This window comes from Monodon monoceros, unplaced genomic scaffold (genome assembly GCF_005190385.1).
Source record: "Monodon monoceros isolate NGI ecotype Baffin Bay Population unplaced genomic scaffold, NGI_Narwhal_1 Super_Scaffold_14, whole genome shotgun sequence".
NCBI lineage: Eukaryota > Metazoa > Chordata > Mammalia > Artiodactyla > Monodontidae > Monodon > Monodon monoceros.
In genome coordinates this window covers 17,584,145-17,600,484 of record NW_021703770.1, presented here as the reverse complement: position 1 = coordinate 17,600,484, position 16,340 = coordinate 17,584,145, and the positions used below count along the sequence as shown (strand labels likewise).

At 41.0% G+C, this 16,340-nt stretch overlaps 1 protein-coding gene across 7 annotated transcripts in view; it reads right to left on the bottom strand.

Moving 5' to 3' along the window:
- Window positions 1-4,784: 4,784 nt before the first annotated feature.
- ENPP2 (ectonucleotide pyrophosphatase/phosphodiesterase 2) overlaps window positions 4,785-16,340 on the bottom strand; it is a 106,613-nt gene continuing 95,057 nt past the window's right edge. For 3 of the 7 annotated variants that reach the window (XM_029222810.1, XM_029222813.1, XM_029222815.1), the window contains 5 exons: window positions 16,048-16,183; window positions 15,290-15,367; window positions 11,979-12,111; window positions 9,940-10,096; window positions 4,797-5,395 (listed from right to left, as the gene is read on the bottom strand). In XM_029222810.1, coding sequence (XP_029078643.1) covers window positions 5,225-5,395; window positions 9,940-10,096; window positions 11,979-12,111; window positions 15,290-15,367; window positions 16,048-16,183 — 675 coding nt within the window. In that variant the 3' untranslated portion in view covers window positions 4,797-5,224. Of the gene's footprint in view, window positions 5,396-9,939; window positions 10,097-11,978; window positions 12,112-15,289; window positions 15,368-16,047; window positions 16,184-16,340 lie in introns of all 7 variants that reach the window. The other 4 variants (XM_029222811.1, XM_029222812.1, XM_029222814.1 and 1 more) reach the window with 3 other exon arrangements.

Sequence of the window (16,340 nt, the reverse complement as noted above, 5' to 3'; positions counted from 1 at the left end):
CCACACCCCAGTTCCAAAGCCAGCACAAGCATATGCTCCATGAAACTAATTTCCATTCCCTGACAGTGTTACGATCGATCTTTCAGAATTCCTACTTTTGCAAATGTTTGCTAGAACTGCCTTCTTTCATTTTCTCCCTGAAAGACATTTACTAATTCTTCAGGTGTCTTACTGCTTGAATGTCATCACTTCTCAATGTCTTTTCTGATCTGCTCTTCCCCTCTTCCTACCTGAAAGGCATTTTGGCATGCAGGAATAGCATGGCTCTTGGAGTGACAGAGGGATTCAAACACTGCCTTTCTCCTCTTTACCTATGTGGCCATGGACAACTCGTTTTTCAACAGTTAGCCTAATTTTTCTCAGCTATGAAATGTGGGGTTTTGTACGTACCTCAGGGCTGTTAATAGCAGTGAAAAACATAACATAGGTAAGAAAACCAGCTCAGAGTCTGGCATATCGTAGGTGCTTAATAAATGCTAATTTCCACATCAAGGTAGAGTGATTCTTCCTTTCTGTTCTCACTAAATGTATGTTGCATTGTAACTATATTTTAACGTATATATGATCCACTGTGAGACTTTTAAAGTTAAAACTATTTCTCATGCATTTTTGTATACAGAACACTGCCAAGGGTCTCAAATGTTCGGCTGAACATTAATCAGCACCTGAGTTTCCACTGAAAGGCAGGAAAAGAACCACCTGGAGGAATTAGAGGCAACAGAGTCCAGGCGGAATTAGAGGCAACAGGGATTGGAGTTTTGCCTGTTCCCAGGAACCAGAGTGCAAAATTTCATAGGACAGGGACACAATTTCCACTTTCATATTCCAGCCCAAACTGGACATCCCTGCCAGGAGTGGGGACAAGAGGGATCAAGGACGTGCGCTTCCTAGAAGTGCAGCCCAAACAGGAACCACTGCCGCTCTTGGCTGAGCCTCTAGCGGCGCTCTGTTTACCCCAGCCTACAAACTCAAACAGCTAAATCTTGTTCCTCACCATCCCATACAATCCCTCTCCTCCTGGGAGAATTCCCGTTGCCTTTACCACTTCCCACCCGCAGGGCAGCCCCAGCCTGCCTCGGCAAAGAGATAGGGAGAGACAGCTGAAGTCAGAGGAACACAAACAGGAGGGATGAAGACCTCATCCACAGCCCCCCTCTCCCCAGCCTCCGCAAGGAATAATGGGCACTGGAATCTGGGGCAAACCCGATTGACACCAAACACTGCTTTTGCTTAGATTTTTTTTTTTTTTAAGTCAACACTCCTAAAAACAATTCAGAATGTTTTTACCCTTGAGAAACTATGTGGCTGCTTTCCTGGTTTACTCTATTTACAATGAGCTCGTGTTAGAGAGTCACTTTCTGAATCCATCCACTAGAACAGGACCACCGTGCTAGCAAGCAGTTGGCAATGTGCTCAATGAAAGCATGAATGGACCAAGGTCTCAATAAAAAAACAAAAAAACAACTCCAACTTAAAATAGTCTTCCAGACCTCATTTTAATAGAGTTCCTGTCCATTCAGAGACTTTCACGAATTAATGACATGTGTTTATCGGCAAAACCACTCACTTGAAATATACAGTGGTCGGTATGGAGTTTATTTATGAGAAAGAAAGACTTGACCTAAGGATTAAAAATAGAGTAACGGTACTCAACTAAAATTGCAGCTGCTTTCCCCAAAAGCCTCAGGTATAACCTATTTTTAGAAGAGTTCAATCTGAGGTGATGTGCAAATCTAGCTAAGCAAGGAGCTTGCAAATATTTTTAAAAAGTAGAATTAACACTTCTCTCTTGTAATGCTACTTTTGGGAGTATTAGTGCAGAATTACTGCACCTAATAGGTGTACCCTCTCATATCAGACGTATTTTATGTGGAATTACATTTAGAGCATACTATGTAATTATTGCATATCCATGCCAATACACTGAAATCTTAAATTGAATGTTGTCATACCTTGGCTTGAAACTTCTCAATTATTTTCCGTTGCAGTTAGAATAGGATCCTCAGCAGGGCCCATTAGTATCTGCTGACCTATTCCCAACCAACCCCACCTTTGTGTTTGGCCACACCTATTTTCTTTCAGACCCTCGCGCATCCCAAGATTTTTCCCCACCCCTAATCCTTGGCCCTGCTCTACCTTCTCATCCTTGTTCTTGAGGCCATTTCTTCTCATCCCTCAAGTGTTGGCTGTAACGTCATCGAAGGCTCTTCTCTTTCCACCCCCTTGTCCCTCAGCACCTGTTATCCTTTCACAGTACACATCACAACTAAACCCTGGGGTTTTTTAAGTGGTCTCGTTCTCCCACTAAAGTGCAAGTTCTGCGACAGCAGGAACCATGTTTATCTTATTTAGTTTTAACCTCAACAGCAAGTATAGGTACTGGCATGCAGTAGATGGTCAATCAATCATTACTGAATATTAAATAAATGATGAGTGATATCCCAATTCATTTCTACCATACTTTTGTTACCAAACCAGGTTTGTTTTGCCTGACTTGCAGCAGACCAAAACACTGAGACACTGAGTTTTGCAGCAGAGAGAGGATTTATTTGAAAGGCAGCCAAGTGAGGAGGCATCTCAGAGCAGCCTCCCAGAAGGCAAGGAGCTCGGGGTATTTATGGGATTAAAAAATAAAGAAGCAGGGCGGTCTGAGGCTTGGGGAGCACAAGGATTGTAGGGAAAGGTGACTGGAAAAAGGTGCAGTAGTCAATCATCATTCTGTGCAGGGGTAACTAAGCCACAGGCCTCTGCACATTAAAAAATGGAGGCGCTTAGCACGATCTGAAGGTGGAGTTTTTGGCCCTGTGATGTCAGAAGGTCACCGAGAGTGGACACTCGTGCGTGCCCAGTTGGAGGCTTGGTGGTCCTATCCAGTCTTAACCAGCTCAGCTCAAACTAGACAAAGCTGACTCCAGGTTCCTGGAAAACAACTTGGGCAAGCGTCCTATTGTTTAGGCTACATGCCACTTGGAGGACACGCAAGTATTTTTGATTCATGAAGGCAGGTGAAATGAATTTGACTAACGATCGCCCACGCTTTCACTTCCACACTACCTACCCCAAACTACAAAGCCCAATTCAAGCCTTCTCCATTCCCAGCTTCATGCTTCCCCTTTCCATAAAATCTCCTCTGAGCTCCTCACTTTTCAGTATTTACAGACAAAGCATATGAAGTGCCAGAGACGTGCCTGGACTATAGCAGCTGCTGGATAAATACAGATGTCAACAGTATTACCATGTTCATTTCTTCCAGCGTATTCCCGTATCTGTGTTTCCCAAACATTGGTTTTTCTCATACCACCTTCATGATTTTTCGCATATCCCCACTACCATCTGTCCTACTTTTGTTATTATGTATTTTTTATTTAACACAATGTTTTCCCTCTTTTTTTAAAATAAAATTGTTTGTTTATTTATTTATTTTTGGCTGTGTTGGGTCTTCATTGCTGCGCACGGACTTTTCTCTAGTTGCAGTGAGCAGGGGCTACTCTTCGTTGCCGTGTGCAGGCTTCTCATTGTGGTGGCTTCTCTTGTCGAGGAGCATGGGCTCTAGGCACATGGGCTTCAGTAGTTGTGGCTCACGGACTCAGTAGTTGTGGCTTGCGGGCTCAGTAGTTGTGCCTCGTGGGCTCTAGAGCGCAGGTTCAGTAGTTATGACGAACGGGCTTAGTTGCTCCACGGCATGTGGGATCTTCCCGGACCAGGTCTCAAACCCGTGTCCCCTGCATTGGCAGGCAGATTCTCAACCACTGTGCCACCAGGAAGTCCCCACAATGTCTTCCTTCTTACGCAGATTTACTTTTAAAGGAGAATTTATAGAAATTAAAAACCCATTTCACTGACCATAAAACGTGGCTACTGTAAAAATTAACATGATGAAAAAAAAGTGCTGTTCTTTTTTTTTCTTATGGGAGATTACTAACTGTTAGAGACATGGCAATACTAAGATGCAGCTTTCTCCCTGACACAATCAGAAGGACTGAAAATCTCTGAATGATTCCTCGCTTTGTGCTTCATTATTACTTAAAGCCACAACTGGGTCAATCAAAAATCACCCCACCTATCATTCAGACCCTTCTGTCATATTGCATGATTACTAACACTTTTCACTTGGCATTTATTATTCTCAACTTTGATTGGTTAATTACACATTTATGTCTATATTTCATCCCAGTGTCTTATTTCTCTTTATATCCTCCCTGGTTCTTACATTGATACTTATACAGAATATAGCCTTAATATAGTCTCTGTTGAGTCTAATAAAAGCGCTTTTTTTTTGCGGTACGGGGGCCTCTCACTATTGTGGTCTCTCCCGTTGCAGAGCACAGACTCCGGACGCGCAGGCTCAGCGGCCATGGCTCACGGGCCCAGCCGCTCTGCGGCATGTGAGATCTTCCCGGACTGGGGCACGAACCCACGTCCCCTGCATCAGCAGGCAGACTCTCAACCACTGCGCCACCAGGGAAGCCCTAATAAAAGCTTTGAAACAACTTGATCAGAAGAACCTGTTCCTCCAGACTTCAAGATATTTTTAAAATAGATAGGTGAGAGAGGATATTCAGGAGTTCTTCTGGTTCCTCTTTTCCTCAGCCCTTCTGATTTCCCATAGATATGTACCTCATCTATCTCATCCAGGCCACCACAGTTGAATATTAAGGATGTCCTTTTTTCTATGTGAACTACATCCAACTAAGAAGAGGGCCCAATACAAGAAATGTGTACATTTAATGCATGAACTATACCAGAAGCAAACACTCTAATTTATGTGAAATAAAGACCAAATAAAACCAGAAGAAAACTGAATGTGTGATTTATTATATTTAAGATTGGTCTATAAGGCTTAAATATGTCTGTCATAATTAACAGTAAGTGAATGCAACTTTACAAAATCAGTATGTCAATACAGTACAGGACTAAATGTGGCAACTGTGCATTGAAAAATTGATATTTCCTCAATGCAAATATCAAATGTGCAGCACCATTTAGAAGCTTCCACTAAAAATGCAAAAGCTGCAGTAATTATTACAAGCTCTACTCAGAACACAAGACTACCTATATCAAGCGTTAGGGGAAAACAGTGGAGTCATTCAGGCGTAATATGTCAGATTTGGTACAGGATTAAAATACTAACTTTTTTTAATGTCCTGGTTTCAAATTAATAAATACAAAAATAATATAAAAATATACACCAGTTGATAAGACTGCACCTCAGAGGATCAGAAGGTTAAATCTCGCTCTCATATGTATGCAGGTATGTCTTTAGTGTCAGAATTTCTGGATAGCTGCGGCTGGTCTTGCGGAAGAAATCCAGACTGGTAAGATGTTCAATGTCCCGCACCCGAGCCGTGTGCATCTTTATAAGCTCTTCTACCCATTTTGACTCATCCTCTGAGCTCTGCAACGGAAAGGGAGTACAGAGTCAGAATTTTCCAAAGGAGTTTCTCTACACGGTCCATTTGCTCCACGTCCACAAATGACCTCTACATACTCCTGCACCCAAAGCCAAGGCGTGTTATTCCTTCCTGGCCTCCCCGCCTCTCTCCCACAGTGCTGCTGGCAATGGGCCACAAATACTGGCCCTTGGCTGTGAACATTTTCAACAGCAATTAGCTGTACCAAATAAACCAGATGTGTGGTACGAAACGGCATTTGATGCAATATGTTCTCCTAACATAAATCAAAATTGGGAAAACCAAAGGCCCTGGAGAATTCAGTGATGTGTTTCTTTCCCCTGCTGTCAAATTGCAATGAGAAGTACAGAGCATGAGGAATTAGGAATGCTCCTCTGCCTCCCAAGGAAAGGAAAGAGCTTGTGCCCAATGCACAAAATGATGTGTGTGCATTTCTAGTCCTTCAGAAGAATGTGCTAGATCAAGGACATCATCTGTTAGACGGCAGTGAATTGATATTTGAATGAGTTCGACTCTACGCAGCTCAGTTGATACACCTGGCACTTTGGGGCCCAAGAGGCCTGAGTTGGAATCACAACTCTTCCACTTCCTGGCTGTGAGACCTTGCTGAAGCTGCTTGACCTCTCTAGGCCTCAGTTTCTTCATTCGTTCATAAGAATAATAATGCTTACTTCAGCTCCCTGGGAAGGAGGAAGGAGAGGAAGGAAGAAGGGGGAAAAAAATGAGTAAAGTAAGGAAACAACATCATGGGTTTTCCCATGATGGGAAGGAAGGAAATCACTTTCTGTCTTAACTACTTGCCAAAAATTGCCTCACTGGCACAAATTCGAGATGAAAGACATTTAAATGTCCCACACTAAACAATTTATTTCACATCTAAGTAGAAACAAAAAGGCAGTGCAGATAAAGCAGTCCTTTACGTTTAAAAAATACCTTCTTTCACTTTTGAGGGAACTTGAGAGAAGGAACGAGATCCGAGAACCTTGAGAATATGGAGAAACGTCTACCTTCGTCAGTAGACATGGGGCAGGAGGGTCTTTGCCAATAATTTTATTCCCAAATGCCTCCGGAATTGCAATGGCTTCCAAAAGTCTTTCTACAAGTCGAAGGGTAGCTGTGAGTCCCAGTGCTGAGAATGTTCAGGCATGCCCTTGCCCAAGTCTTTGACTGCAAGTGGTCTCAATGAACAACCCACCAAAGCCCAAGAACCTGCACTGGGTTTTCTCAGAAAGCTCCAACCCACACGGACCTGGACAGGGCGCTCCAGCAGCTTGTGCCAGTGTTAAATATGTACAGGAGGGTGTTGGTTCAGAAAACTGATGCCTGGCCATCCCAGGCAAAATGAAGAAACAGGAAGAAATTGCTTTGCAGGCTGGGGGAAATAAGGATTTTAACCCTCCATGCCCCACCCTCCTAACCCAAGCTAACCAAGATCTCTGCGAGTCATAGGAAAGAACAGGCCTAAATATAACTCTACCCACAACGGTACTGACCAATCCTCAGTGTGACCATATAATTAACGAAGTAGGAGGTCTCCAAATGGGTCGGGACCCCCTCAGAGTAAGCAGAGTAAGCATGAAGTGATATTTTCGGGAGAATTTTCATATTCGACTCATTTATTTGATTTTTCAATGGTCAGTAAGTCTAATGTTTCCTTTGTAAATGTAAGTCATTTGAATGTGTGGACAAGAGGTGAAAAGGTTTTTCCTAATTTAAATAAAGGCTAGCCGGGATTATACGAATTTGGGGGAAAATCTGTCTTTGGCTATTTCTTTCCTTGGGAAGTGATTTGCCAATTTCATTTGAGGGGCATTCTCCTCTGGTTCTCACAGGCTAAAATCCAGCCTCCAGTTAGTCAAAATACTGGGCTATGTTACACATGAAGAAAATGCCTTCTGCCTCTTGCTAGCAATCCACAGAAGTATTTGCGGCAGGAGACTCTAGTACAAAATGCAAAACTAATAAAAGTCGAATAAAAGTTCATGTGCTCCAAGAGAGGAAAAGAAAAACTTTAAAAATAAATTTAAAAAATAAATAACTTTACACATTAATGCAAACGAAAGCACAGTCCAGGAACTTGCTTAGTGTTTTTCTTGCTATGGACATTTATCCTTCACCTGCCTTTTCTCCCTAACTTCCTCCCAAGTGAATTTGTGAATTCAAGTCCCAGAAGTCTTAAGGTGGACTTTAAGGCAAGGACAGGTGTCTACGTAGGCAGGGGGTTCTTCAATAAGAGGCATGCTGGCCTTGAACTCTGTAAGAAATACCCCTAAGCTCTGTGCAAAGAGGAAGATGTATGAGGACACCAGTGGATTTCATTTGTCAGATGTAACATCGGGGTGAATAAAGAACTGCCTCTGAGCTGAGTTCAGAACAACGTTTTTCAAACTCCTGCATCACCAAATTCCCCTAATGACAGGAATACATCCCCCAGGAATTGAGGTGTCCCTTAAATGGCCTACTTTAAGTCTGAAATGTCTGTAGTCTCTGCCTTATCTTAAACATGTATGGCAATTTTGAATTTAACTCCATAAAATATGTGTTTCCTTTTTTGCAAAAATTTTACCTCCCCACAACAAGATTTTAGTAAAACTGAAGTTCAAAAAAGTACATCATGCTATCCAGAGGCATTACATCCCTCTCGGGTATGCCATTACCTAGTCTCGTGGGCTGCGAACAATCAAAATTGAGAAAGTCGAGCCAATAAATTGAGGACAGCTCCTCTCTCACTTGAAGTTCCCTTGCTTCTCCACCTCCCATCCAATTATTTCTAAGATCTTATTTATCCTTCCAGTACAGTATTGCTGCCTTCCACCTTCCTTTAGAAATTTCCAAGACCACACCCAGTTCAAATTCTGTTCCCTCAATCCTGGGAATCTTGCCAAAGACCTTTGAGGACCATGCTTGATCCCCTCCAATTCAAATTTATGTCCCCAAAACAGAGTCTACAATGTTGCTCTTATGCCTAAACATTTTCCGTGGTTATCTAATGTCTGTGCAATGAGAAAAAAGTCTTAAGGCCCCAAGCTTCCACTATAGAAATCTGATAGATTTGAAAAAGGATGGGCTTTTGGAATCAGAGGCCTTGAATCTAAAGTTCTACTTTTCTACTGACGAACCAGTAACCATGTTACATACTTTTTCTTTATGAGCTACAGGTTTCTCAAGAGTTAATAAAAGGGGAGGGGGAGGAACTCATATATATCTGCCTAACAGGGTAATGAGATGTTCAGAAGTAATGAATGAGAGGACCTGCACAGTACTTGGATAGTAACATGGACTCAATCAATGATAACTACTACTACTATGGCCACTATGACTACTACCACGACTACTTTTACTTTAAATCTGATTCCATGCAAACTTTAAAACCTTACCTCCCACTGTGATCCTCATTTCCAATATTCTAGCCAACTTAATTAGCTTTTTCAGCCATATTTCAATTTTTTGTCTGCACCTGTTATTTTGTTTTGGATGGTCATAGCTTCAATCTTCACCTGTAATTGAAGCCATAGCCCCAAAGCTGCCTTGTCCACGAAGCTGAAAATCTCTGTTGAAGCTATTCTTAAGGGTCTTTGCCTTTTAGTGAAGCAATTTCTGTGCTTGTTTCATTTACTTTCCCCCTTGAAGGCTGCCTGGAGTGTGACTATGTTAAACACGCCATCATTCTTCCCAGGGTACCTTACATAATTAAGGAATTTGAGTACTGCTTTTTGACTAAAAATCTTCCTCTGTAGATTTTATCTCCTATTCTATTACATAAACAAAAGCATAGAGACTATTACTTCTAAAATCAACCTTGGAGCACAGGATTTCCATCACATTAAAGAAACCTGGAGTAATCACGTGATTTGTCCCTGAGTGCAGCATTACTACAGAGCCAGGAGCACAGAGCACGGATCCTGTCTGCCTTCCTGAGGCTTTTTTGCCATGCCGTCCTCCTTTCACGTTGGAATAAGTGAATCAAGAGTCATCTGTGCTATTTAAGAATGGGGTGACCTGTTACATCTGCCCTCATAACTAGTAGCAAATGAAACTCTGATTTGTAAAGTATATATTCCTGTGTGTATGTCTTTTTTAAAAAGTTTTTATGAATGAAATTTTCAAACATCCACAAAAGTAGAGCGAATGATGTAATGAGCTCCTGAGAACTCTTCCCTCATTTCAGTAATTACCAAAATTGTGTTACTTTTCACTTTTTACAAAATATCTACGTCTTTTGCAAATTGGAAAACATGTGGGCACTTCTATCATTTGCCAAAATCAAACACAGAAATAGAACAACATTAAATGCACACACATCCCACACACCCCTATGCTGAAAAATAAAAAGCCATTAGAGCACAAAGTTCCCAAGTGTTATGCAAAGTTTCCTTTGGGTCCTTTCTAAAGACCCAATTTGTATACCCATTTGTGTAGTGCAAATGTTTTATGATAAGTATGTCCTAGTTCAAGGCTGGGAATATAAATTAAGACACCAAGATGAATTCTGTCAGCAAATCCTAAAGGACACTGTTCTTGAACTCACATTGCAGCTTTCATCATTGTCTGGTCTGTGAGGAAGGATGAATGAGGAGACAGAGAGGGGGCCGTCACACTTGTCGGCGGGCTGGGTGAAATCCAGGCAGCTGGTGATGATGCTGTAGTAGTGAGTTGGAACAGGAATAGAACTGCCTTCCACATACCTGAAACAGGAAGGCAAAATCAAACTATAGCCGAGGTAGTAGCTTTCTTTTTTAAACGGTGGCCAGTGAATATTGCCCAAGTCACTAAAATTAACTTTCGCTCAGTGGAGTCATTTTTCACTTACAGGTGTTAACCCACTTCTATATCTTTGAATATCATGTTTTCAATGCCTGGAATCTCCTCTTTCTCTCAACCTGGTAGACTGAAAAAGATACTCCAGACAAAGAAAACAGCTTGAACCAATTCTCAGAGGTGGGACATAACGCATAGGTCAATGGAGTAGAAATGTAAGTCTGGAAGAGTCAATAAAAGCCAAAGTAAGGGGGGCTCTGAGTGCCAAAGTTGTAGAGTTTGGGCAATATTTTTCAGGCAGTAATGCTCCACTGAAGGTTTCTGTGCTAGGAAGTGCCATTATGAGATCCATGTTTCAGGAAAATAACTTTCATAGACTTGTATAAAATGGACCAGAGGCAGAAAACACAGGAGCTAGGAGAGTGATAGCCCTTCCAGCCACAGTGAGATCCTGAACTTGGTACGGTTGGTTCAGAGAATTCATTTACTAAAGAAAATTCTAAGAACTGAGTGCTACTGATGAGTTACAAAAGTATAAAAAGTTATTTTGAGTAGAGCATAGTATAGAAATTCATAATTCCTTACCTGGTTTTCTATTATCTTAATTTTAATCATTTCAAAATATTGAAATTATAATTGAACTAACAGTATAATTTGGGCTGAAAACTATGACAATAGTCAGCAATAAAATAAATGTACAAGTAGGATAAAACTTCTCTTATGGATGACTGGAAAGGGGGTAGGATAACACCTATTTTATTAGTTATATATATGGAAAAAATTAGCATTTTATGTCTGTCTGTCAATCACAATGAAACCCTCTCATATTTTGTGTTGCTCTCTAATTGTTTCATGCATGTATAAAATTAAATGAAGAGGGCTTCCCTGGTGGTGCAGTGGTTAAGAATCTGCCTGCCAATGCAGGGGACACGGGTTGGAGTCCTGGTCCGGGAAGATCCCACGTGCCGCAGAGCAACTAAGCCCATGTGCCACAACTACTGAGCCTGCGCTCTAGAGCCCGCAAGCCACAACTACTGAGCCCGTGTGCCACAACTACTGAAGCCCGCGTGCCTAGAGCCCGTGCTCCGCAACAAGAGAAGGCACCGCAATGAGAAGCTCTCACACCGGAACGAAGAGTAGCTCCCGCTTGCCACAACTAGAGAAAGCCTGCATGCAGCAACGAAGATCCAACGCAGCCAAAGATAAAATTAAAAAAATTTTTTAAAAGAGTTCTTCAAATATTAGGTATATCAGCTCCTTTAAAAAAAAATTAAATGATGACCTATTATGAATTTGTTGTATTTATATCTTCTTACTTTCTCCACCAGACTGTAAGTTCCTTATGAACAGAGTATGCCTCATCCTTTTATATCCCTAATAGCACCACAGAGAGGGATAGAAATGAGATTTGACCAAAGTTTATATGTAATTTCCTATTGAAATGTACTGACTCAGAAAACCTAAGGAATTCTAAAAGTCCCCCCCAAATAGTGAAAACAAGTGAAAATTATCATCTTCCCACTAAAGAGTTGTTGAAGAATAAAGTTAAAAAAATGTCTAATCTTTTGACACATTTTCTTTCATGAAAATGAAAAGTGCATTTATTTACCACAAATCCTAATTCCTTTCCAACCACCAATGCCTCGTTTAATCACAGGTCCAAAAGAACTGAAGAAATCACAAGGAGATTCGAAGAGCAACAGGTTTAAGAGGTATCAGCTCTTCTCTAGTACGTGAATATTTGAAAAATATTCTTGAGTGAGATCTTGGAATTTAAAAGCACACGTTGCGTGGGAATGAAAAGCTTACTGTTTGATTTTGTCTTGTGTGTCATGTAAGCCATCGTAGTCATAGTCAAAAATTGGTCCACTTATCACATTAACTCCATTTCTTTCTGAAGCGTATTTCTTCACCAGAACCCTTTGGAAATAATTCCAGACTCCTGTACAAAAACAAAATCAGTTCTCCATAAACAAAACTCCTTGCTTTGGCCAAATTCTCTCTTGGATGCATTAAACAAGCCAAATGTCACAAGCCAAGAGACAGTAGATCTGTTGTGATTCTTAAGAGCAATCCATCCTAAAGCATTAGCTGTGGGTGCGCCATTTATGAACCGGCCAAGAGAAAGATACGGAGACAATGGTAGAGGAGTTTAACGTAGCCCAACCAGTCAGGGAAGGATTTACAGGTGAAATGGTTACTAGGCTGAGATCTGAAGGACAAGTGGGTGTTTCTGAGGCAAAGAGGTGGAGACAACATTCCAGGCAGAGAGAATAGTATGTGCAACAGGGGAAGTATGGTGTTTGTGGGAAATTGAGAAAAGGCTTTAATCTACTTTCTCTTCTTCCACATGTCGTAGATGGGCTAATTCTCAAGTTTATGTCTCTAGCCCTAACCTTTCCAGGCAACTCCAGACATGTTATCCAACCAGCCCTCTCATGGTGCATTTGAAAACCTAATAATCATATCTAACAAAAAATTATCCAAACAGAATTCTTGATTTTTCTTCCACTCCTGATCCAACTCTTGGCTTCTCCATCATAGCCAGTGGCACTCGCACTCACCCCGATGTTCAGGTCAAAATCTTAGGATTCATCCCTGACTTCTCTCCTTACTTCATATGCATGTGAACAAGTCCTGTTAGTGCTACCTCTAAAATACATCCCAGTCTTCCAAATCTGACCACTCCTCACAATTTTCACTGCATCCACCCCGGTCTAAGTCACTATCCTCTTTGCAATGAACTACCACAAAAGACTACTTGGCACCTTGGGAGAAACTCTTCCTTCCCCGTAGCCCATTCTCTTTGGAGTAGCCAAATGGATCCTTTTACACTATAAATGTGATTGTATCACATCTCCACAACACCCACCTCTAACACTCCAGATGATTTCTCACTGTAATTAAAATCAAATCCCAACTTTCCACCATGGCCCTTGCCTCCCTCCATGACTTTTCCTCCTATTCCTTTCCCCCTCAGGTACATGCCTTTCTTCCTGTCCCCCAACTCACTAAACTTGTTTCAGAGTAAGATTTTGCATATGCTTTTCCCTTCATCTGGAAAACACGTCCCCTGACTAGGCATGCCTAGTTTCTCCTCCGCTATTCATTTCTCACTTTCATGGTCATCCTCTAGAGAGGATTTCCTTGGCCTCACTAGCTCCAATTTACACGATAGTCAATCACAGGGGAAGGAGAGGGGCAGAATGGAAAAGGGAAAAGGCAAAAGAAGGGAATAACAGAAGAGGACAGGAAAGGCAAACCAAAGAAGTTGGCTCTAACATGTTAGATTTAACTTACCATGCTCTATTCTACATCGGGGTTTTGAGGTTCAGGCTGTTATCATTTTTTACCTCCCCTTATTAGAAAATGCTTGGGCATTTTTCCCATAGTGCTTCAACTGCTGATCCTCTATTCTAAATGAGAAAGACAGAGCAGCCCACCAGAGCCAAAATACCATGGATAATTATTTGCAATAAAGAAATGAGGACAGTGGGGAAGAAGTTCAAATGTTAACTTAAGCGTAAAAATTGGAGAGCCATAGAGGGAAAGAAATAACAATGAGAACAGTCAAAAGGCCAAGCCCGCAGAAATGTGGCATGCGAGAAAACCATTCCCCTAGTGAAGAAGGACAGCGGGCCCTCTGTGAAAGGCCTTTGGCCACACCAGCCTCAGGGTGGTACCGTGTGCTTCCTTTATTGCTGCTTGGTCAAAAAGGCATCAGTAAAGGATAAAGAAATCCAGGAAACCCTGATTTGTGGAAATTCAATGAAGCTGCATTCCATGTAATATTAGGACAAATGGATCTACGGGGGTTTGTGAAACCTTTCTCAGCTGGGGCTGAGAACAAACGAGGAAACCTCCTTTTAAAAGCATACTTTAATTTTTCACTCATAGGCAAGAGATTCTACCTTTGAATAAGCCTTTATTTACTAAATTAGGACATCAAATAAACATTTTTTTTTTCTCTAAACCGTGTTGGCCATTTCACCAATGTCAAGTTGAGGAGGCTCGGCTCTGTAGATGACATTCCACCATCTCGTGTCCTATTTTGAGACTTTATTTCAGCCCTGAGAGTCATGTAACACAGCCCAATACTCCTTTAGAAAGTGGAGTTATGTAGAAGTGTTTCCTTTTCCTACCTTTCCTATAAGCATATATGTCTGCTCACTGTAAATAAACTAAAGGGAGGTCAAAGCTACTCTATAATGCTTTCTCTGTCTTTGAATACATGGATGGTTGGATGGATGGAGGGATGCATGGATGGATGGAATATGGATGGATAGGCAAATGAATGAGTTCTTTGTTAGAAGAAATAGAAAATGGATTGTTTTTGTCATTGGACAGTTAAGTTACAAATCCATATAAGCCATAGAAGTCATGCAATCAAATCTCATAATTTTATAAATGACAGGCTAAATGGCATTTCTATGCTCACATAGCCAGTGTTCACACTCCAGAGATCAGAACTCAGTTTTGGGGCTGGGGCTCACTGTGCCTATACCATTCATTTCATCACTATCATCCACAAATATCTATGTCATATACAAAGAAATTATGAGTGTGTATAATTTGCACAGCCCTAAAACCTACTGAACTTAATTCTCTGATGATTCAGAAGACCCTTTAAGCTCTTGCTGGGTTTCGGGGTCAAAATTCAGAATACATCACCATCCCACTAAAGGAAAAAGGTGTTAGTGGCTTTTACTGTAACATTCTATAAATAAATACAGGTGCTGTTAAATGTCAGGTAGCCTCCAAAATACAGAGAAGACTCTTTTAAACCACTGAGCATTGAAATAGACAGAACACCGGATTAGAAGGAAAGCACAAACTTGGTTTAGCTCAGCTTCTGCCATTCATGGGTCACTTCTTGTGACTTCAATTTCTTAATTATAAACAAGGGATAAAAAAAACCTGCCAAGCTCCCTCACTCACAGATTCATATTTTGGCTTAGCACTAGAGAATTTACATTAAAGTTCTTCAAAAATTATAAAGGCTAAACACGTGAAAGGTATTATTATTATTAAAATGAATAGAGAGGTAGGAAAGGTAAGTGGTAAATTTAGAAACATTTCTTTCCACAAATAATAGTCCACTAGGTAAATATTAGACTTACGTTTGAAAGCAGGATACATTGGAACCATATTGGTTACAAGGAATGCATCATATTTAGTTTCTGGCAAAGAGCTCAGATCTAAACATTGGGAAAACAAATAGTGCCCATTACATAATAAAATCGACATCAATAAAAAAAGGAATCTTCTAAAATGGTCCAAACGCATGAAATGCATGGATCTACCCTTTTATTCCTACTTATCCCATTCTTTATATACCATTTCCTACTTCCCTTCCCACTCAATCTCTTTTCTTCACTCAATAGTTCTCCTTAAAAACATTTTTATGATTCTTTTTCTTCCTACTTAGTCTTGGGTCTACTAAGTATTTTATAAAAGAATTCTTTGATTTTACTGGCATAATTTGGACTTTTAAAAAAATGTCAAGGTAATGAGAGAATTAAAGGGCTTCATGTATTCTTAAGAGATCACCTCTATAGTATTATGTAAAAGATTTATGTCAATAATTTCCTATTTCACTTTCAGATGCTCATTTAGTGATGTCAGGTGACACACAGAATATTCCCTTGCATTTTAGAATTCCCCGGGAATAGGATTTGTGAAAGCTGGTCTCTTTTCTGGCTGCTTTTGGAAGGCTCCCAGAGAAGTTCATCTCCTCAATCTCTTGAGCGCCCCTCTGGTTTTTAGGTTTTTTAGAAAACCTAAAAACCACTGAAATCCTAAATACCAAGTTGCACACGCCAGACTCCACAAAATAACATCCCTCTAGAATGGTCAGATCCTGCTATCTGTAACTTACAAGGAGGAAAGAGGAATCCATAGGACATCTGTTTATCATTTTTGTAGGCCAAACAGCTCTGACTGAAACTCGGAGAAACACGGACATCAGGCCGGACGCAATTGGTCAGGTGTTCAGGGATGCCAGAGACCTCAGCCTGTATGGTAGTCACAGGTAGTCAGCAATGCCATGGCAGAGACAACACCAAACCAACAGGGAAATGCTGAAGCCAGATTGTTTGGTTCCAGACAGCCAGAATCAAAGCCCCATTAGCTTTTACTATAGCTCATATTCTGATATTGACCCTTTTTTTT